The sequence below is a fragment of the Euleptes europaea genome, chromosome 15, assembly GCF_029931775.1.
Source record: "Euleptes europaea isolate rEulEur1 chromosome 15, rEulEur1.hap1, whole genome shotgun sequence".
Classification (NCBI taxonomy): Eukaryota; Metazoa; Chordata; class Lepidosauria; order Squamata; family Sphaerodactylidae; genus Euleptes; species Euleptes europaea.
This window is the reverse complement of record NC_079326.1, coordinates 19,093,558-19,107,961: the sequence shown is the minus strand read 5'-3', so window position 1 is coordinate 19,107,961 and position 14,404 is coordinate 19,093,558. Positions and strand designations below refer to the sequence as shown.

At 45.6% G+C, this 14,404-nt stretch overlaps 1 protein-coding gene across 1 annotated transcript in view; it reads right to left on the bottom strand.

Moving 5' to 3' along the window:
* Positions 1–3,714, bottom strand: part of RAB3GAP1 (RAB3 GTPase activating protein catalytic subunit 1) — a 30,745-nt gene extending 27,031 nt beyond the window's left edge. Inside the window, exons 1-5 of the mRNA XM_056861121.1 lie at positions 3,645–3,714; positions 3,471–3,526; positions 2,211–2,286; positions 962–1,094; positions 302–380 (exon numbers count right to left, since the gene is read on the bottom strand). Of these exons, the coding sequence (XP_056717099.1) occupies positions 302–380; positions 962–1,094; positions 2,211–2,286; positions 3,471–3,526; positions 3,645–3,662 (362 nt within the window). The 5' untranslated portion in view covers positions 3,663–3,714. The remainder of the gene's footprint in view (positions 1–301; positions 381–961; positions 1,095–2,210; positions 2,287–3,470; positions 3,527–3,644) is intronic.
* Between the last annotated feature and the right edge of the window lie 10,690 nt (positions 3,715–14,404).

Genomic DNA, 14,404 nt, shown 5'->3' with positions numbered 1-14,404 from the left:
GGAACAATTTTGCCCATTGTACTCTCATCACTGCAGCCTCCCAACTCCCATGGTTTTTAGCCTTGACATAAATTTCAGCATCAACTTTGGGAAGTGGGTTAAAAGGGGCTACTGGAGGAAGGAGAATATATGGAAACCCATGTACCATTTGCTTCATATTCATGAGTTATTGCATTATAAACATTATCTTAAACTATTTGGATGTTCTGGGTTACAGTCGCTCAATGTCACGAAAGTATATACGCTGTAATTTTAACAGTTATCAAAAACAACACAGAACATTTCAATATAATATACATACCATCTCACCAGACAATGTGCTCTGGGAGGAAAATCATTGTTCATACACAGTAGATCTTGCATAGCAACCGGAAGAGCATCTGTGAAACCATTCACAAGGATACAAATATCAGATGTCTAAACTTACAGTCTGGAGGAAAATGTTACATGTCAACTTAGAGCAGTGTCTACTCTAACAGGAACTATTTAACAAAAAATAAAGACACTCTTTTGCTATCCAGCACTTGACCGTGATTGACAAGGTAGCACTAATATTGAAGGCGTCTCCATTTTTATTTTTTATTGCTTCTTGTTCCTAGCATATCAAGGGTGCAATCTGATACCAACCAACCAAACCCTCTGAAGCCAGCAAAGAATTCTACACTGGATGAAGACCAAGGCCTCAGGACCCTGGCCTGAAAGAGCTTCTCCCCTCCCCCTTTCTTTTTTAACATCCAGCCTGACAAAGGTTTAGAGAACTTGAAAGTTTGTACGCTGTGTTGTGTTATTTTGGTTGGACTTGGATTCTGATATGCACCAAAATGGTTACCTACTTTTTTTGTTTATAAAATGCACTGTCCAACATCAGTAATTAATATAATGTCCTAAGACATAATGTTTGACGCATCAATTTGGGCATTTTCTACCCAAATGTAATTTTCTACCAAGATTAATTTTCTACCTTCTACTAACTCCTCTTTGGAATCCTTTTCACTGGATTCTTGCACAAGATAATGATGTGTGACAGAGAACTGGAAATCAGCAAAAGAGATCTCATCTGATCTTTCCTCCCATGTTTCTGTGGTATACACTCCCTGTATATCAAATGGGACAAACATATTAAGTCTATGTTAATTGCAATACAGTATTAGTATATATTTCACATGAAAACAATTCTGCCATTACTTTGAGAGGTTTTTTTACAAAACTTTTTTTATAAATGGAGCTGAAATCTCAAAGAAGAGGAATACGTTTCTATCTCCTTAATATTATTTATTTAAAATATTTATTAGTCACCTTCCTCCCTTGCAGGATTTAAGGAAGCTTACAATATAAATAAAACATTATAAAAACACAATAAAAAGAACAATTATAAAACGCATACAAGTAACAGTTAAAAAACTTCAATTAGGATTGCCAATAATAAAAGCTAAATCAATCAAAATGCAGTTCTAAATAAAACTGTCTTCAACTGCCTCCTGAATATCACCAATGGGGGGCCAGGCGAAGGTTGTTTCATAACGGTGGGGCCACCACAGGAAAGGCCCTCTTTCTCATGTACTCACCAACAAGTGTCTTTAATTGGTGGAACAGTCAGGCTTAATAATTAATGATCTTAATTCCTGGGCAGGAACATATGGGAGAAGACAGTCCTTCATATAACCTGTATTAAGCTCAGGACTGGATTGGTAGCCAGTGTAATTGCTGTAGTATCGGGGACAGATGTTCCTGCTAGCTGGCCCAGACCAGCCGTCTAGTCGCACTAGCTGCCGCTTCCAAACACTCTTCAAGGGTAGCCCCAAGTAGAGTGCGCTGCAACAGTCCAGTCTAGATGTAAGAAAGGCATGGATCACTGTGGCTAGATCTAATTTACCCAGGAACAGATGCAATTCATGCACCAGCCAGAGCTGGGCAAGCACACTCCGAGCCATAGCAGCCACCAAGCAGCTCTCCCAAACTGCGAACCTGGCTTTTGAAGTGGAGTATAACCCCATCCAGGACAAGGGAGATCTGAGGTCCCTGGTCTGCCTTGCTATTAACCCAGAGAACCTTTGCCTTGTCAGCTCATTGTTCTCATCCTGTGCATCCAAATTAGTACCATTTTACATTTAAGTGTTGTCTAATTACTCACTTTACTATTTCTTCACACGGTTAAAGATTGCAAGTGGTCTGTGACGATCCCTAAATAATTCAAAAGCAGATATTCTCACCTTTTCTAAAGGTTTGCCTGTAGAAACACCAATAAGCTTCCAGTCATTTAAAACCTCTTCAACTCTTGAAATAAATCTAATGAAAAGGGCAAGTTTTAAAATTATTGTAACACAATGTGTGCATTGCAATTCTGTTTTCTAAAAATAAAGATAAGAAATTAAAGTCTTCTACAGTCATCTAGAATGACAATACCAACAGGTAGAATCCAGGTCTGGAAACTGTAAATATACACATATTACACAGAAGGCGGTGTTTGCATGCCATGTATAAGCAGTGTATTTTAAATCACCTGTCAGAAACGGTTAAGAACTTATGGTTCAATTTACATCTGAAATATACCTATGCGTTGCTTCATAAAACCACAAAATGGCATGGAACATGAACAAAGCAAGATATCTCATTTCATTTCCTCCATAACATTATATGCACGTACGTGTTAAATGCTATCAAGTCGCTTCCAAAATCTAAACATGCTTACTTCAAACAGAGTCCCATGGAACTAGCTAAAATCATTTAAGAATACTGGAATGTGCAATCAGCAACTACGCTTTCAGTTAAGAGTTTGATTTCCAGGTCAGCAAAATCATTTAACCAGCAACAGAATGACCGCTTTCTATACTTCCTGATCAATCTTAAAACTTGTGGCCAAACTTGACAAGCACCCAGACTCTAGAGCAGCGGTTCCCAACCTTTTTTTGACCAGGGACCACTAGGACTTTTTTGTTCGGTGCAGGGACCCCAAGGTTCAAAATAAAAATTCGGAGAATTTGAAAATAAACTTTAATCATAACTGTTAGTTAAACATTAAACTTAGGATAATATTTGGATATATATATATATATATATATATATATATATATATATATATATATATATATATATATATATATATATATATATATATATATATATATATTTATAATAGAGAACTTTTAATTGAAAATATTAAATTTATTATGGGTTTATAACTTTGTTTCGCAGACATTAATTTAGCTCTCGTGGACCCCTGGGGGTCCATGGCCCCCTGGTTGGGAACCAGTGCTCTAGAGCAACAGCACAAAAATCATGGCAGCAATGCCGTGATTGTCTCCCAAGAATTACAGCACGGGTGTATTTTCCTTGCCCGTGACCGGGAGGTTGGCAACCCTGCGGAGGGGGGGAGGGGCAGGCGGCAGCCGATGAGGAAACGGTCCCGGGCGCCTCGATGAGGGGAGCCGGCAGAGCGAAGCCGGCGCTCCGGGCCCAGGGGAAGAACCTACCTCTCCCACTCGGAGGCGGTGGTGAAGTCGGTGATTTCAAACACTTCGGACTCGGGCTGCGAGGAAAGGAAAGGGGAGGAGAATCAGCGGCTGGGTGGGGCCGGGTGGGGGGCTCTCCCCTAGCCAGCCGGGGGGGCTTAAAGGGGGCGGGGGGAGCTCAGCAGGCAGACTTACCTCACTGTCGGCCGCCATCTTGAGCCGCCACTGGGCCGGAAGGCGGTGCCGCGCGGCGAAAAGGACTGTGGGAAAGAGGCGCCCCTCCGCCCCCTTCCGCGTCCCTCTTTCCCACAATCCTTTTCGCCGCCTGCCGTTCATGCACGGGAGGTTTTGCCTTGGTGTGTGTGATGTGTGAGTGTGATGTGTGGGTGTGTGATGTGTGGTGGGTGTGGGTGTTTGTGGTGTGGGTGTGTGTAGTGTGGGTGTGTGGTGTGAGTGTGGTGTATGTGATGTGTGGTGTGGGTGTGTGTGTGGGGTGGGGGTGTGTGATGGGGTGTGTGGGGGTGTGGTGTGGGGGTGGTGTATGTGATGTGTGGTGTGGGGGTGGGGTGTGTGTGGGGTGGGGTGTGTGTGGGGTGGGGGTGTGTGATGGGGTGTGTGGGGGGTGGTGTATGTGATGTGTGGTGGGGGGGTGTGGGGTGGGGGGTGTGATGGGGTGTGTGGGGGTGTGTAGTGTGTGGTGTGGGTGTGGTGTATGTGATGTATGGTGTGGGGGTGTGTGTGTGATGGGGTGTGTAGGGGTGTGGTGTGGGGGGTGTAGTGTGGGGGTGTGGGGTGGGTGTGGTGGGTGTGGTGTGTGGTGTGTGTGTGTGGGGTGTGTGTGTGGGGTGGGGTGTGATGTGGGGGTGTGATGTGTGGGGGTGTGGTGTGGGTGTGTGATGTGTGGGGGTGTGGTGGGGGGGGTGTCAAGGTAAACACATGTACAGACAAAACATTTAGTTGAGAATACTGTTGTTCCCAGGCTCTCCTTGCTTAACTAACATACTTTTAAAAAAATTAATTTCCATACTTATTATTGGGTTTAAAACTAGGCATTGAACTGTGTGTGTGTGTGTTAAGTGCCGTCAAGTCGCTTCTGACTCATGGCGACCCTATGAATGAAAGTCCTCCAAAATCTCCTGTCTTTGGCAGCCTTGCTCAGATCTTGCAAACTGAGGGCTGTGGCTTCCTTTATTGAGTCAGTCCATCTCTTGTTGGGTCTTCCTCTTTTCCTGCTGCCCTCAACTTTCCCTAGCAGGACTGTCTTTTCCAGTGACTCTCTTTAGATGCACATTTAGGGGGATATACTAAAACTAGGAACACCGCTTGCCCATAGACAATACATAGCTACTCATAGAGAGTACATGCTTACCCATTGGGAATAGTGGAAACCACGCAGTATAAAAATAAATTAAACAGGAGGTTTCTACACTTCACACTATTTTTACAGCCACCCTTAATGAGAGAGACAATAATTGATCATTAAGTAATTATTAAGATCATTAAGACCATGCGTACCGTTTTGAAAGGGACTGCCGTTTTTGTCATATTTCCCTGTCTTTTTAATTAAAATGGCAATTTTGTCCTGTTTTGCACCTCATTACACTTCCAACGTTTGCTTCCTTCAGTTCTGGCATTTCTTATGATGCATGCAGGCATGGCTAGGTAAATTCTCATAGGAAAAAGTACTCCAATTGGGTTACATTATTACATAACCCCTGTCCCTTTTTTGCCATCCCAATGTCCCCTTTTTGTCTCAAGGAAATATGGTCAGCCTATTAAGATAGCAACAAACTTGTTCTTTTTTGGCGTGAAAGGAGTACAGCACCGGGGTGGGGTCTTGTATGTGGCGAATGGAAAAGAGCCAGGCAACCATTGTGTACTAGAAGCTCATTTTCAACCAACAGGTCATCCAAAATCCAACACCTGTCAGAATTCCCTACCTGAACACAGGTAAATAGGTACAAAATATGGAATGGCAGCCCACAAAACAAATACCGACTTGACAAACATATAAATCTCTGGCTCAGTGTAAGGCAGCTTCATGTGTTATTGTGGTAGAACCTGTCACATAAGGGAAAGTGCAGACAAGAAGATCAGATAGTAAATGTGTCGCTGAACAAATGGAAGAGACATCTTGCTGTGGAAATTGGAACAATCATTGCATAGTTACGGATGTAAATGAGCTGGTAAACCTGTGCCTAATAGCAGATGTGGGCTGTTACCGCACTAGGTATTCCCAGCGATGTATCAAGAGTTTGGAAATGTTATAAAAAACATCGCTTTAAAAGGGTTTTTGGATACTACAACTAAAAAATGGTTGGAAGACAGCTAAAGGGGCCAAACAAAGTGTGAACAGTATTTTTTATAACATTTCCAAACTTTTAATACATCGCTGGGAATACCTAGTGCGGTAACGGTTGCACAAATTAATACTCGTATAATATAATTCCTTGCACATAGAAAATCAGCATGTCAGGGAGAAAGATAATACTCTAGCCTAAGAGCACAACACTTTTTATAGTTCTAACCACAGGAAGCTGGGAATAAATTCTTCATGCAGTGGATTCAACATCTGTGATATCTGTATTATCCCAACCCCCAATTAATAACAAGTCCAGGGGATGGGGAATTCACATCATAAAAGCAGCAGGGGAAATGCTTAAAATCCTTCTGTCCCTCCTATAATTGCAATGTGAATTAGATCGTGTACAAATTAACTTCTTTATCTCCCAGGGGATCTTGGTCAAGAAACTCCTGCATCACAGATAGTCTAGCCTTGAAGTAATTAAAAGTTTAATATAAATTCAGGTCTACCTTACATCCCAGTTCTGATACAGATTAAGTGGCAGGCTCTAACTATTACAGTTCAGCCTTGGTTTCTCCATTTAACATAGCAAGAAAAGGCATGTATTTTAGAGGATTATTGAGAGAACAGACAAATAAGCACTGTGCACTTTTAAATATGTCAAAGTAGGTCTCCAGAGAGGCACCATATATATTTTCTAAATAAATCCCTTTAAGTAATTTTCTGTAGCGCCAATCCTCAAAGAGCTGCGGAGCAGTTTGAGATACAAAGGCTCTGATTTGTTTTCCCAGAAAGCTGAGTCTACTTGGCTGGTACTTCGCCATACAAAATGCCCAGTGGAGCGTTGTCTTGGTGACAGCATGTAAACTAAACAGTCTGAATGTAGCGCTGGCCACCGGGAGGTTTTTATGGTAGAAAATAAAAGGTTTAAACCTTTAAAATAGAGTGGACTCTGCAATCAATTCCAGAACAGTACTATGATTCTGCTTAGGTCCAGTAAATCTGCACAACTGTAGCCTGCCTGTAAATGTGGGTTTCTTGACTGCTTGGACTGATACTGTTGGGAGAAGCAAATTCTTGGTAAGCTGATACCCTCATTGGTATCCCACGTTGCTTGGATTTATATATACAAGACTCCATAGATTAATGAATGTGTTTTTTTAAATATAAATGTTTACATGTTGAGATGAAAAATAATGCTTAAAACCATAAGCTACAGCAGCCATTTGACAAACCTGGGCCTTCTAGGGTTGCCAACTCTATATTGGGAAATTCCAGGAGATTTGGGGGTGGAGCCTGGGAAAGATGGCGTTTGGGGAGGGACCTCAGCAGAGTGTAATGCTATCGAGACCGCCCTTCAAAGCAGTCATTTTCTTCCAGAAAACTGGTCTCTGTAGTCTGGAGATCAGTTGTAATTCCAGGACATCTCCAGGACACCGGGAGGGTGGCAGCCATATTCCAGACAGTTTTTAAAACCTTTGTTCTACTGATAGCAACTCTATCCCAAATAGTTTAAAAAATCTCTAGAATATAATAAAATTCATTGAAATCCTCCCCCTGAATTTCCTGATGTAACACTAAGGCTGCAATCCTGGAGGAGGAGGGGCAAAGAGGAGCCAGTGTGACCCCGTGCCAGCATAAGTGCCCATTTAATCCATGATAAGGGGGCACTTACTGTGGGAATTGAGAGAGTGAAGACAAAGACTCGGTATCAAGGAAAACAGACCTCTGGTCTCAGAGCTGCGTTTTATTTATAGCAAGTAGTAAATAACAGTTGCTTGTAACTTGCAACTGTTGTGAGTAACCATGGTAGCGGCATAGATAGCAAACTAGGTCAGCCGAGCATATATGGTGCAGGAACTAGAAGCCTTTGTCTATTGTTCTACCCCCCCCCTCTACGGAGGAGGGGCAGCCTCAGTGACGTGGCCTGCCAGCCATCACCTGACTGCCCCACCAAGGCCGTGCATGGTATAGCGGCAGTTTGCCAACTCGCTAAACACGGCCTAGTGGTCATAGCGGTGGTCTGCCAGCGTCGCCAGAGGGCCACAACCCTACACTTCCCCCTTTTTCGTTTTAAGCTGATGATATGCATAATACAGAAAGTGACGTTGCACATGCTCCTTAGAGAAAGCACACATATTGTAAAGGCTCGGCAGACACTGAATAAAGCATCCCAAGGCAGTAAAACCAGCAATGATTCCAAGTAACGCTAAAAAAGTTGCTCGCATCCACCCAAAGTCAGGTAGCCAGCTGGTCAACTAATCAAAAAGACCAGGAGCTCCGGAAGTAATAACATTGTTAGTGAGCATATGACGCAATTTCTCCAGCTCGTCCTCAATGGTTTTGTTGAGGTCATGGAATGTGACTTTGCAACCTGCCTGACCAACAATTTTACAAAACCCACCTTGACGAGCCAGGAGAAAATCTAAGGCAAAGCGATGCTGTAAGGTGATTTGATGCAATTCAGAAATCTCTTGCTGTAAATCATGAATTAAGCGGCTTGTAGCATTAACAGTCATTTCTAACCTACAAGTGAGGCCTAAGATGGAACGGCGGTTCTCCTGGGCAATGATCCCTGGGTAGCTCCCCAGAGTCAAAATCCCAGTAAGACCAGCCCCTATGGCGCGACCTCAGTCGCTTCCCCCACTGAGTTGGGCGTCCACAATAACCTCATCGGAACACCCGGGGCCAAGAGGGCCGCTGCGGCACGCCTCACTTTGTGAGTGGCTAAAGGTGTCCCAGAAGCATCCAGGACTTGGACTGGCAAGGTAAGATACCCAAGAGCTGCACACTGATATTTCCCAGGATGACAGTTGGTAGCCCACCCTGACCCCCAAAAGAACCAAAGGTTGGGGTCTCGGATGAGCCAATTGCCACAAATGCTTCCGGATGTGAGCAGGGAAGCCTTTGGGGAAAACATCGGTAAACGGTGATACAACTGTTGTGTGGTAGTGTTCATGAGATGGAGATTGGGTTGGAAAGAAGAGTTAAAGGTACCCCAAAGGTAAAAACGGTCAGAACAAGCAGTATAATTGGCTGCATTATTTCCCACATCTGATCAGCAGCAGTCGTATAAGTCCAGTGGGAAAACAGAGGATTGCTAGCATAACATCAGAAGCACAACCCAGGTAGGTAGCGATGAAAGCGAAACCTTTGGAAAGGAGTACTGTTCCAGTGAGGGTCAGTGGTGGAGGCAAACAGCATGGAGTGGTTCAAATGTTGTAGTTCAGACAGAACCAGTTCAGGAGAGTTAAAGGGAGTAGGCAAAAAGGACATAGCAGAGGCAGAGAGAGGAGGCTCATAAATCAGAGAAACGTTCTTGCCATGAAAAGCAAACATGTAAGAAGCATGATGAACCCATAAGTTCGGAGTAGAGGACTCATGCTTGACCCCCTGCACCCCAGAGCTCAGGAGGCATAAACATAAGACGATCATAACTGAGTTCACAGTCAGCTGGGCAAACACAGCAGCCAGAAAGTTCTCTGGGGTCATGGGCAGGTGCTGCTTAGCCAACTCCAGTTGAGCTTGCTCAGACAAGCCTTTGAGGGCCCCCCAAGTTACTGGAGGGCTCAATCTGCGACGACCACGACGCCTCTCGGCCATGGGCTCAGGGTCCACCAACTGAAGGCGGAAGTGAGGAATCAGGTTGGCCGGAGGACTCGGGTCGGGGGGAATCAGGTTGGCTGGAGGACTCAGGTTGGGGAGATTCTGCTGCCACGCCATGAAGATCAGGGCGAACACACCGTGCAGGCACCCACAACGGTCCAGTAGATGTTTGGACTGCGGCGTAGCCCCGGCCCCACGTGATGAGAGGCACCGGCCCGTGCCAAAGGGGGTCGGGGAGACGGCGGTAGCGCACCAGGGGCTGTGGCAGCGGCTTGTCGGCCTGGAAATGCCGCTGAGTCCTAGTAACAAATTTTGAGTTAAAAGAGAGAAGGTTAAGATGGTTGAGGGTAAAGAGAGCCTGAGCTAGTAGGCCCTCTCTGTCCAAGAGGGAGAGGCCAACTCCCCCTTGTTTTTTCAATTTTGCAAGCATTCTTTTGAGAGTGCCAGTGGCACGTTCCACGATGGCTTGGCCCGTGGAATTATATGGGATGCCAAAGGTATGGCGCACTTGCCACCGATCACAAAAGGCAGCAAAGGCGGAGGAACAATAGGCAGGGCCATTGTCCGTTTTCAAAGCAGAGGGAACACCCATGACCGAAAAGGCATGAATTAAATGGGTGCAAACGTGCTTAGCCTTCTCACCCTTTTGGGGAGTGGCAAATAGGTAACGAGAATAGGTGTCCACAACCACATGGAGACATTTCCAGGGAGCAAATGAAGAAAACTGAGTAACATCCATTTGCCACAATTGATTGGCTCCAAAACCTCGAGGGTTGACACCAGTGGAAGGAAAGGAAGCCTGTCCAGAACACTGAGGACATTGCTGAATGATGGCAGGGGCTTCTGCAAGGGGCAAGTGAAATTGGTTCGCCAAGGCTTTGGCGTATTTGTGATGCATGGCATGGCTCTCAATGGGGGAGAGAGCTGCATAGGAAACAAGGGAGTCAGCCCGGGCATTTCCTTCAGAGATGATGCCAGGAAAGGGCTGACGACTGCGAATATGAGCAACAAACAGCAATTCAGTGCGCTTTGCCAATTGATTGCGCAAAGCAATGAACAGACTTAGGAGATTGTCATCACAGGAAGGAGACACGTAGCTTCCTTCCACCTGAGAAATGACATTACACACATACAAACTATCAGAGATGAGATTGACTGCATCATGAGGAAAAAGACCAATGTGACAAACATGAAACAAATTTCCAGAAGTATTTGAAAAAGTAAAAAAAAAGGACTAAGCAAAAGAAAAAAATGTGGAGATTTTTTATAATTTCCATTAATTTTAGTATAGAATTGCAAAACGCAAAAATAAAATGGGCCCATACAAAGGGACCCTAAAAGGACAAAAAGTGTTAGAACTGCAGTTGACTTAAGCACAGAAAGTTATTTCCAAGGAACAATAGAACCTTTTAAACAACTAATTCTTTGGTCAGGAGATGCTACTGAAGGTCTTTGCCGTAGCAACGGGAGGGGAGTACAGCGAGCTGGCTGGCATAGAATTGTTGCAACTTTAAGAATGTGAACGTGTTTGTGTGCTGTTTAGGCACACTGAGTGAAGTGTGTAGCAGAGAAACAGAGAGCAGGAGAGAAAAAGAGGGGGAAAGGTTTATGGCATGCAGATCCAGAGGCCAAAGTGCCCTGGGTGTCACACCCACAAAGACAGCATAAACATTCAAATATATACATTTTAATGGCTGGTGGGAAACTTCTGCAGTTATTTGCTTCGATGCAGATGTAGTCCAATTAAACATAGTTACCACTGTAGAATCATTCTTTATACAATCCATTTCTTTCACTGACTTTGTTATTAAGATTCCATCTTACCACGTGTACCATGAGCTGCAGTCTCATGTTCCCACCTTCCTTTGAAGAACTACATTGTAAATTCATTATTTTCTCTACACTATTTGTACATATTGTAACCTTCATAACTTCCACCAGAATATGGACATGGGGGTGTCTCCCGGAATGGCCTGGAGAATCTCCCGGAATGGCCTGGAGATTCTCCCGGAATGGCCTGGAGATGTGATTTTTGAGCATCTGGTGCATGCTATTGCCGTTGCAGACACTTATGGATATTTTGGGAGTGTGAGGTGACCTAATAAGTCCACAAAAATGGACTTATAGACAATGTGACTGTTGAGTTTTAAAGGCAAAATATTTTTGATCCTGAGGTTGTAAGGTCAATGATAGCCATATTACGAGGGATCATGTTCGGGTTGGGCAAGCCACACTGTAAGGCACCCATTGGTTTGATAATTTTATTGATGGCGCGCAAATCATGCAGTAAACGCCATTTGCCAGATTTCTTTGTTGATGACAAACACTGGAGTATTGTAGGGACTAGTGGAAGGAACCAAATGACCCTGCAACTAGGCGTTGCAAAGCTTCCAATTTTTCACCAGGCAGTGGCCATTGGTCGATCCACACATAGTCTGTTGAAAGCCATGATAAGGCAAGGGCACGAGGCTTAGTCATTAGTGACTAAAGTAGCCTCCTATTGAGACAAAAGGTCTCGTCCCCACAGATTGACTTTAAGTGGGATGACAATTGGAGTCACGTACCCCACCTGCTGGTCAGTTGTGGTAGTGACAAGGAGAGGCCGAGCACTTTGTTGTGCCGGCGTGGAACCCCCCCACCCCCCAGACAGCAGCTGACCGTTCTAGAGGCCAGGAGGGGTCCCAATCCTGAGGGGTGATCACAGAAACATTAGCTCCAGTATCGAGAAGACCTCTTAATTTTTTACCTTGTACCTTATACTCACGAATTGGCTTCTGGTGCCAGATGTTCTCGGTGACCAAGGCAATCTGTAAGGAATCAGAAGAAAAATCCCCCTTGTCCACTCCCGAGGGCGGGAGCGGCACAAGGTGTGCACAGGAAGCACCTTCCTTTAAATTCAAAGGAAGAGCGCTCCAACACTGCAAAACAACAAATACAATTGTCCTGGACCACAACCTTGTCCGGTTGCACATTGATCCCCTGTTGCTGGGCTGCACAGGTATGTAAGGCCAGGTATGTGCCAGGAGGAGCCTCAGCACGCATGGAAACAAGGGCAACCTCACCAGGGAGGGTTTGTTGAAGTGCTTGTGCAACATAGAGTTAGGAGTGTTAGCACCACTCCCTCGGTAGGCTCCCCCACCGGGGGCTCGGCACTTACTCCTAAAGTGATTGGGCTTTTGGCAGTGAAAACAGTGAGATGGCATTTTTAAGCCGATTTACAAAACTTGCATATGACTCATTGGGACTTTGTTTCAAGGCAGAGAAAGATTTACGCAGGTGGATCTCCCTCCCACTCTTCGGAAAGATCCAGGTCCCCATTACAGCGGGCTGCCTGGACTGCCAACGCCACTTTTGATCGAGGCGGTGGACAAGCGGGAGAAGGAGATAAGGGAGCCAAAGACGAGGCTGCAGGGAGGAGAGCCGGATAGGGGGGCGGTGTCACCTCCATAGCAGGTTTCAAGAGCATGTTGTCCGCTGGCGTCCCAGCGCAGACAGCTCTATAAACCTTTTGCCAGGCAAGAATATATTGCACTGGTGCATGGGGCTCACCCTTCAAGTCCCTTCCTATCTGCTCCCAGTCCCCTGGTTTGAGAGTGCCTTCCTGGGGATACCAGGGACACTGACAATCAATCTCCCGTAGGAGATCCTTAAGGTCTGCTGTCGACACTGAGTCCCCGTTATGTCTCACCAATTGATAAAGTTCTTCAGCATGCTTTACCTGCTCTGAAGATAATGTTTCACCCATACTTACCAATGGGGGCCGAAGCCGAGGGGGCCGATGAGCCGTGGGAGCCAAAGAGCTGAGAGTACGCGTAAACCTTTTCCAGTCGTGGTAAGCAGGCGAGACCCAGTGAATCACGTCGAATCACGTCGGCGGCACCAGATGTGGGAATTGAGAGAGTGAAGACAAAGACTCGGTGTCAAGGAAAACAGACCTCTGGTCTCAGAGCTGCGTTTTATTTATAGCAAGTAGTAAATAACAGTTGCTTGTAACTTGCAACTGTTGTGAGTAACCATGGTAGCGGCATAGATAGCAAACTAGGTCAGCCGAGCATATATGGTGCAGGAACTAGAAGCCTTTGTCTATTGTTCTACCCCCCCCCTCTACGGAGGAGGGGCAGCCTCAGTGACGTGGCCTGCCAGCCATCACCTGACTGCCCCACCAAGGCCGTGCATGGTATAGCGGCAGTTTGCCAACTCGCTAAACACGGCCTAGTGGTCATAGCGGTGGTCTGCCAGCGTCGCCAGAGGGCCACAACCCTACAACTTACACCATCACGGGTGGCATGCACACCGGCGCTGGGATGCCACGCCAGGGCTCAGGTGCAGGCGCTGCCTCCTGGCAGCATTCCAGTGGCACAAGTCCCCACGTCAACGTCCTGGGAGGCGTTCCTGGGGGTGGAGCTGCCTTAGGCAGCTTCCTAACCCCTTTGGCCTCGAGAACATCCCGTCCCACAGTGGCGTAGTTATGACATCTTTGTTGGTGTCGGAGCCTCGCTGTTTTCAATCGGGCATTTTCCTTCTTTTATAATTCCTTTTATTTCATTTTTGGTGGCAGGGAAGCCTCTGTGGAGGCGGCGTGGCTTCGCCGCTCCCGGCTGCTTTCTAACTGCCCCCTTCCCTTCCGGAATGGGCTGTAAATCTTAAAAGGCCAGGATAAATAGGCCTGCTTTTCCCATGCAGAAGGAGGTGATGGCAGCCTCAGGGGGGTGGTGGTGGCAGTTTTCAGTGCTTCTGAGAAGCATGAGAAACCCTCACCAATAGATAACCATCACAGTAGAGTGAAAGCTTCTATCTCCTATCTTTGCTTGCTGTGCTAGTTTTCTTAGATTGTTTATGCATGGGAGTTTTTCCTGAGGTTCCTTGTTTGCTGGACCCACACTTTCCTGTTTGGAATCTATGCACCAGCAGTCTCCAAGCTCGAATCAAGTCCCTGCGCCTTAAAACGCTGCTTTGTAATTGGCTTACTTTGTAGAACTTACTGTGAGAGAAAATCCCCCCTCAAAACCTAATTGCTACATTGAAAAAAGCACTTTAAGAACAA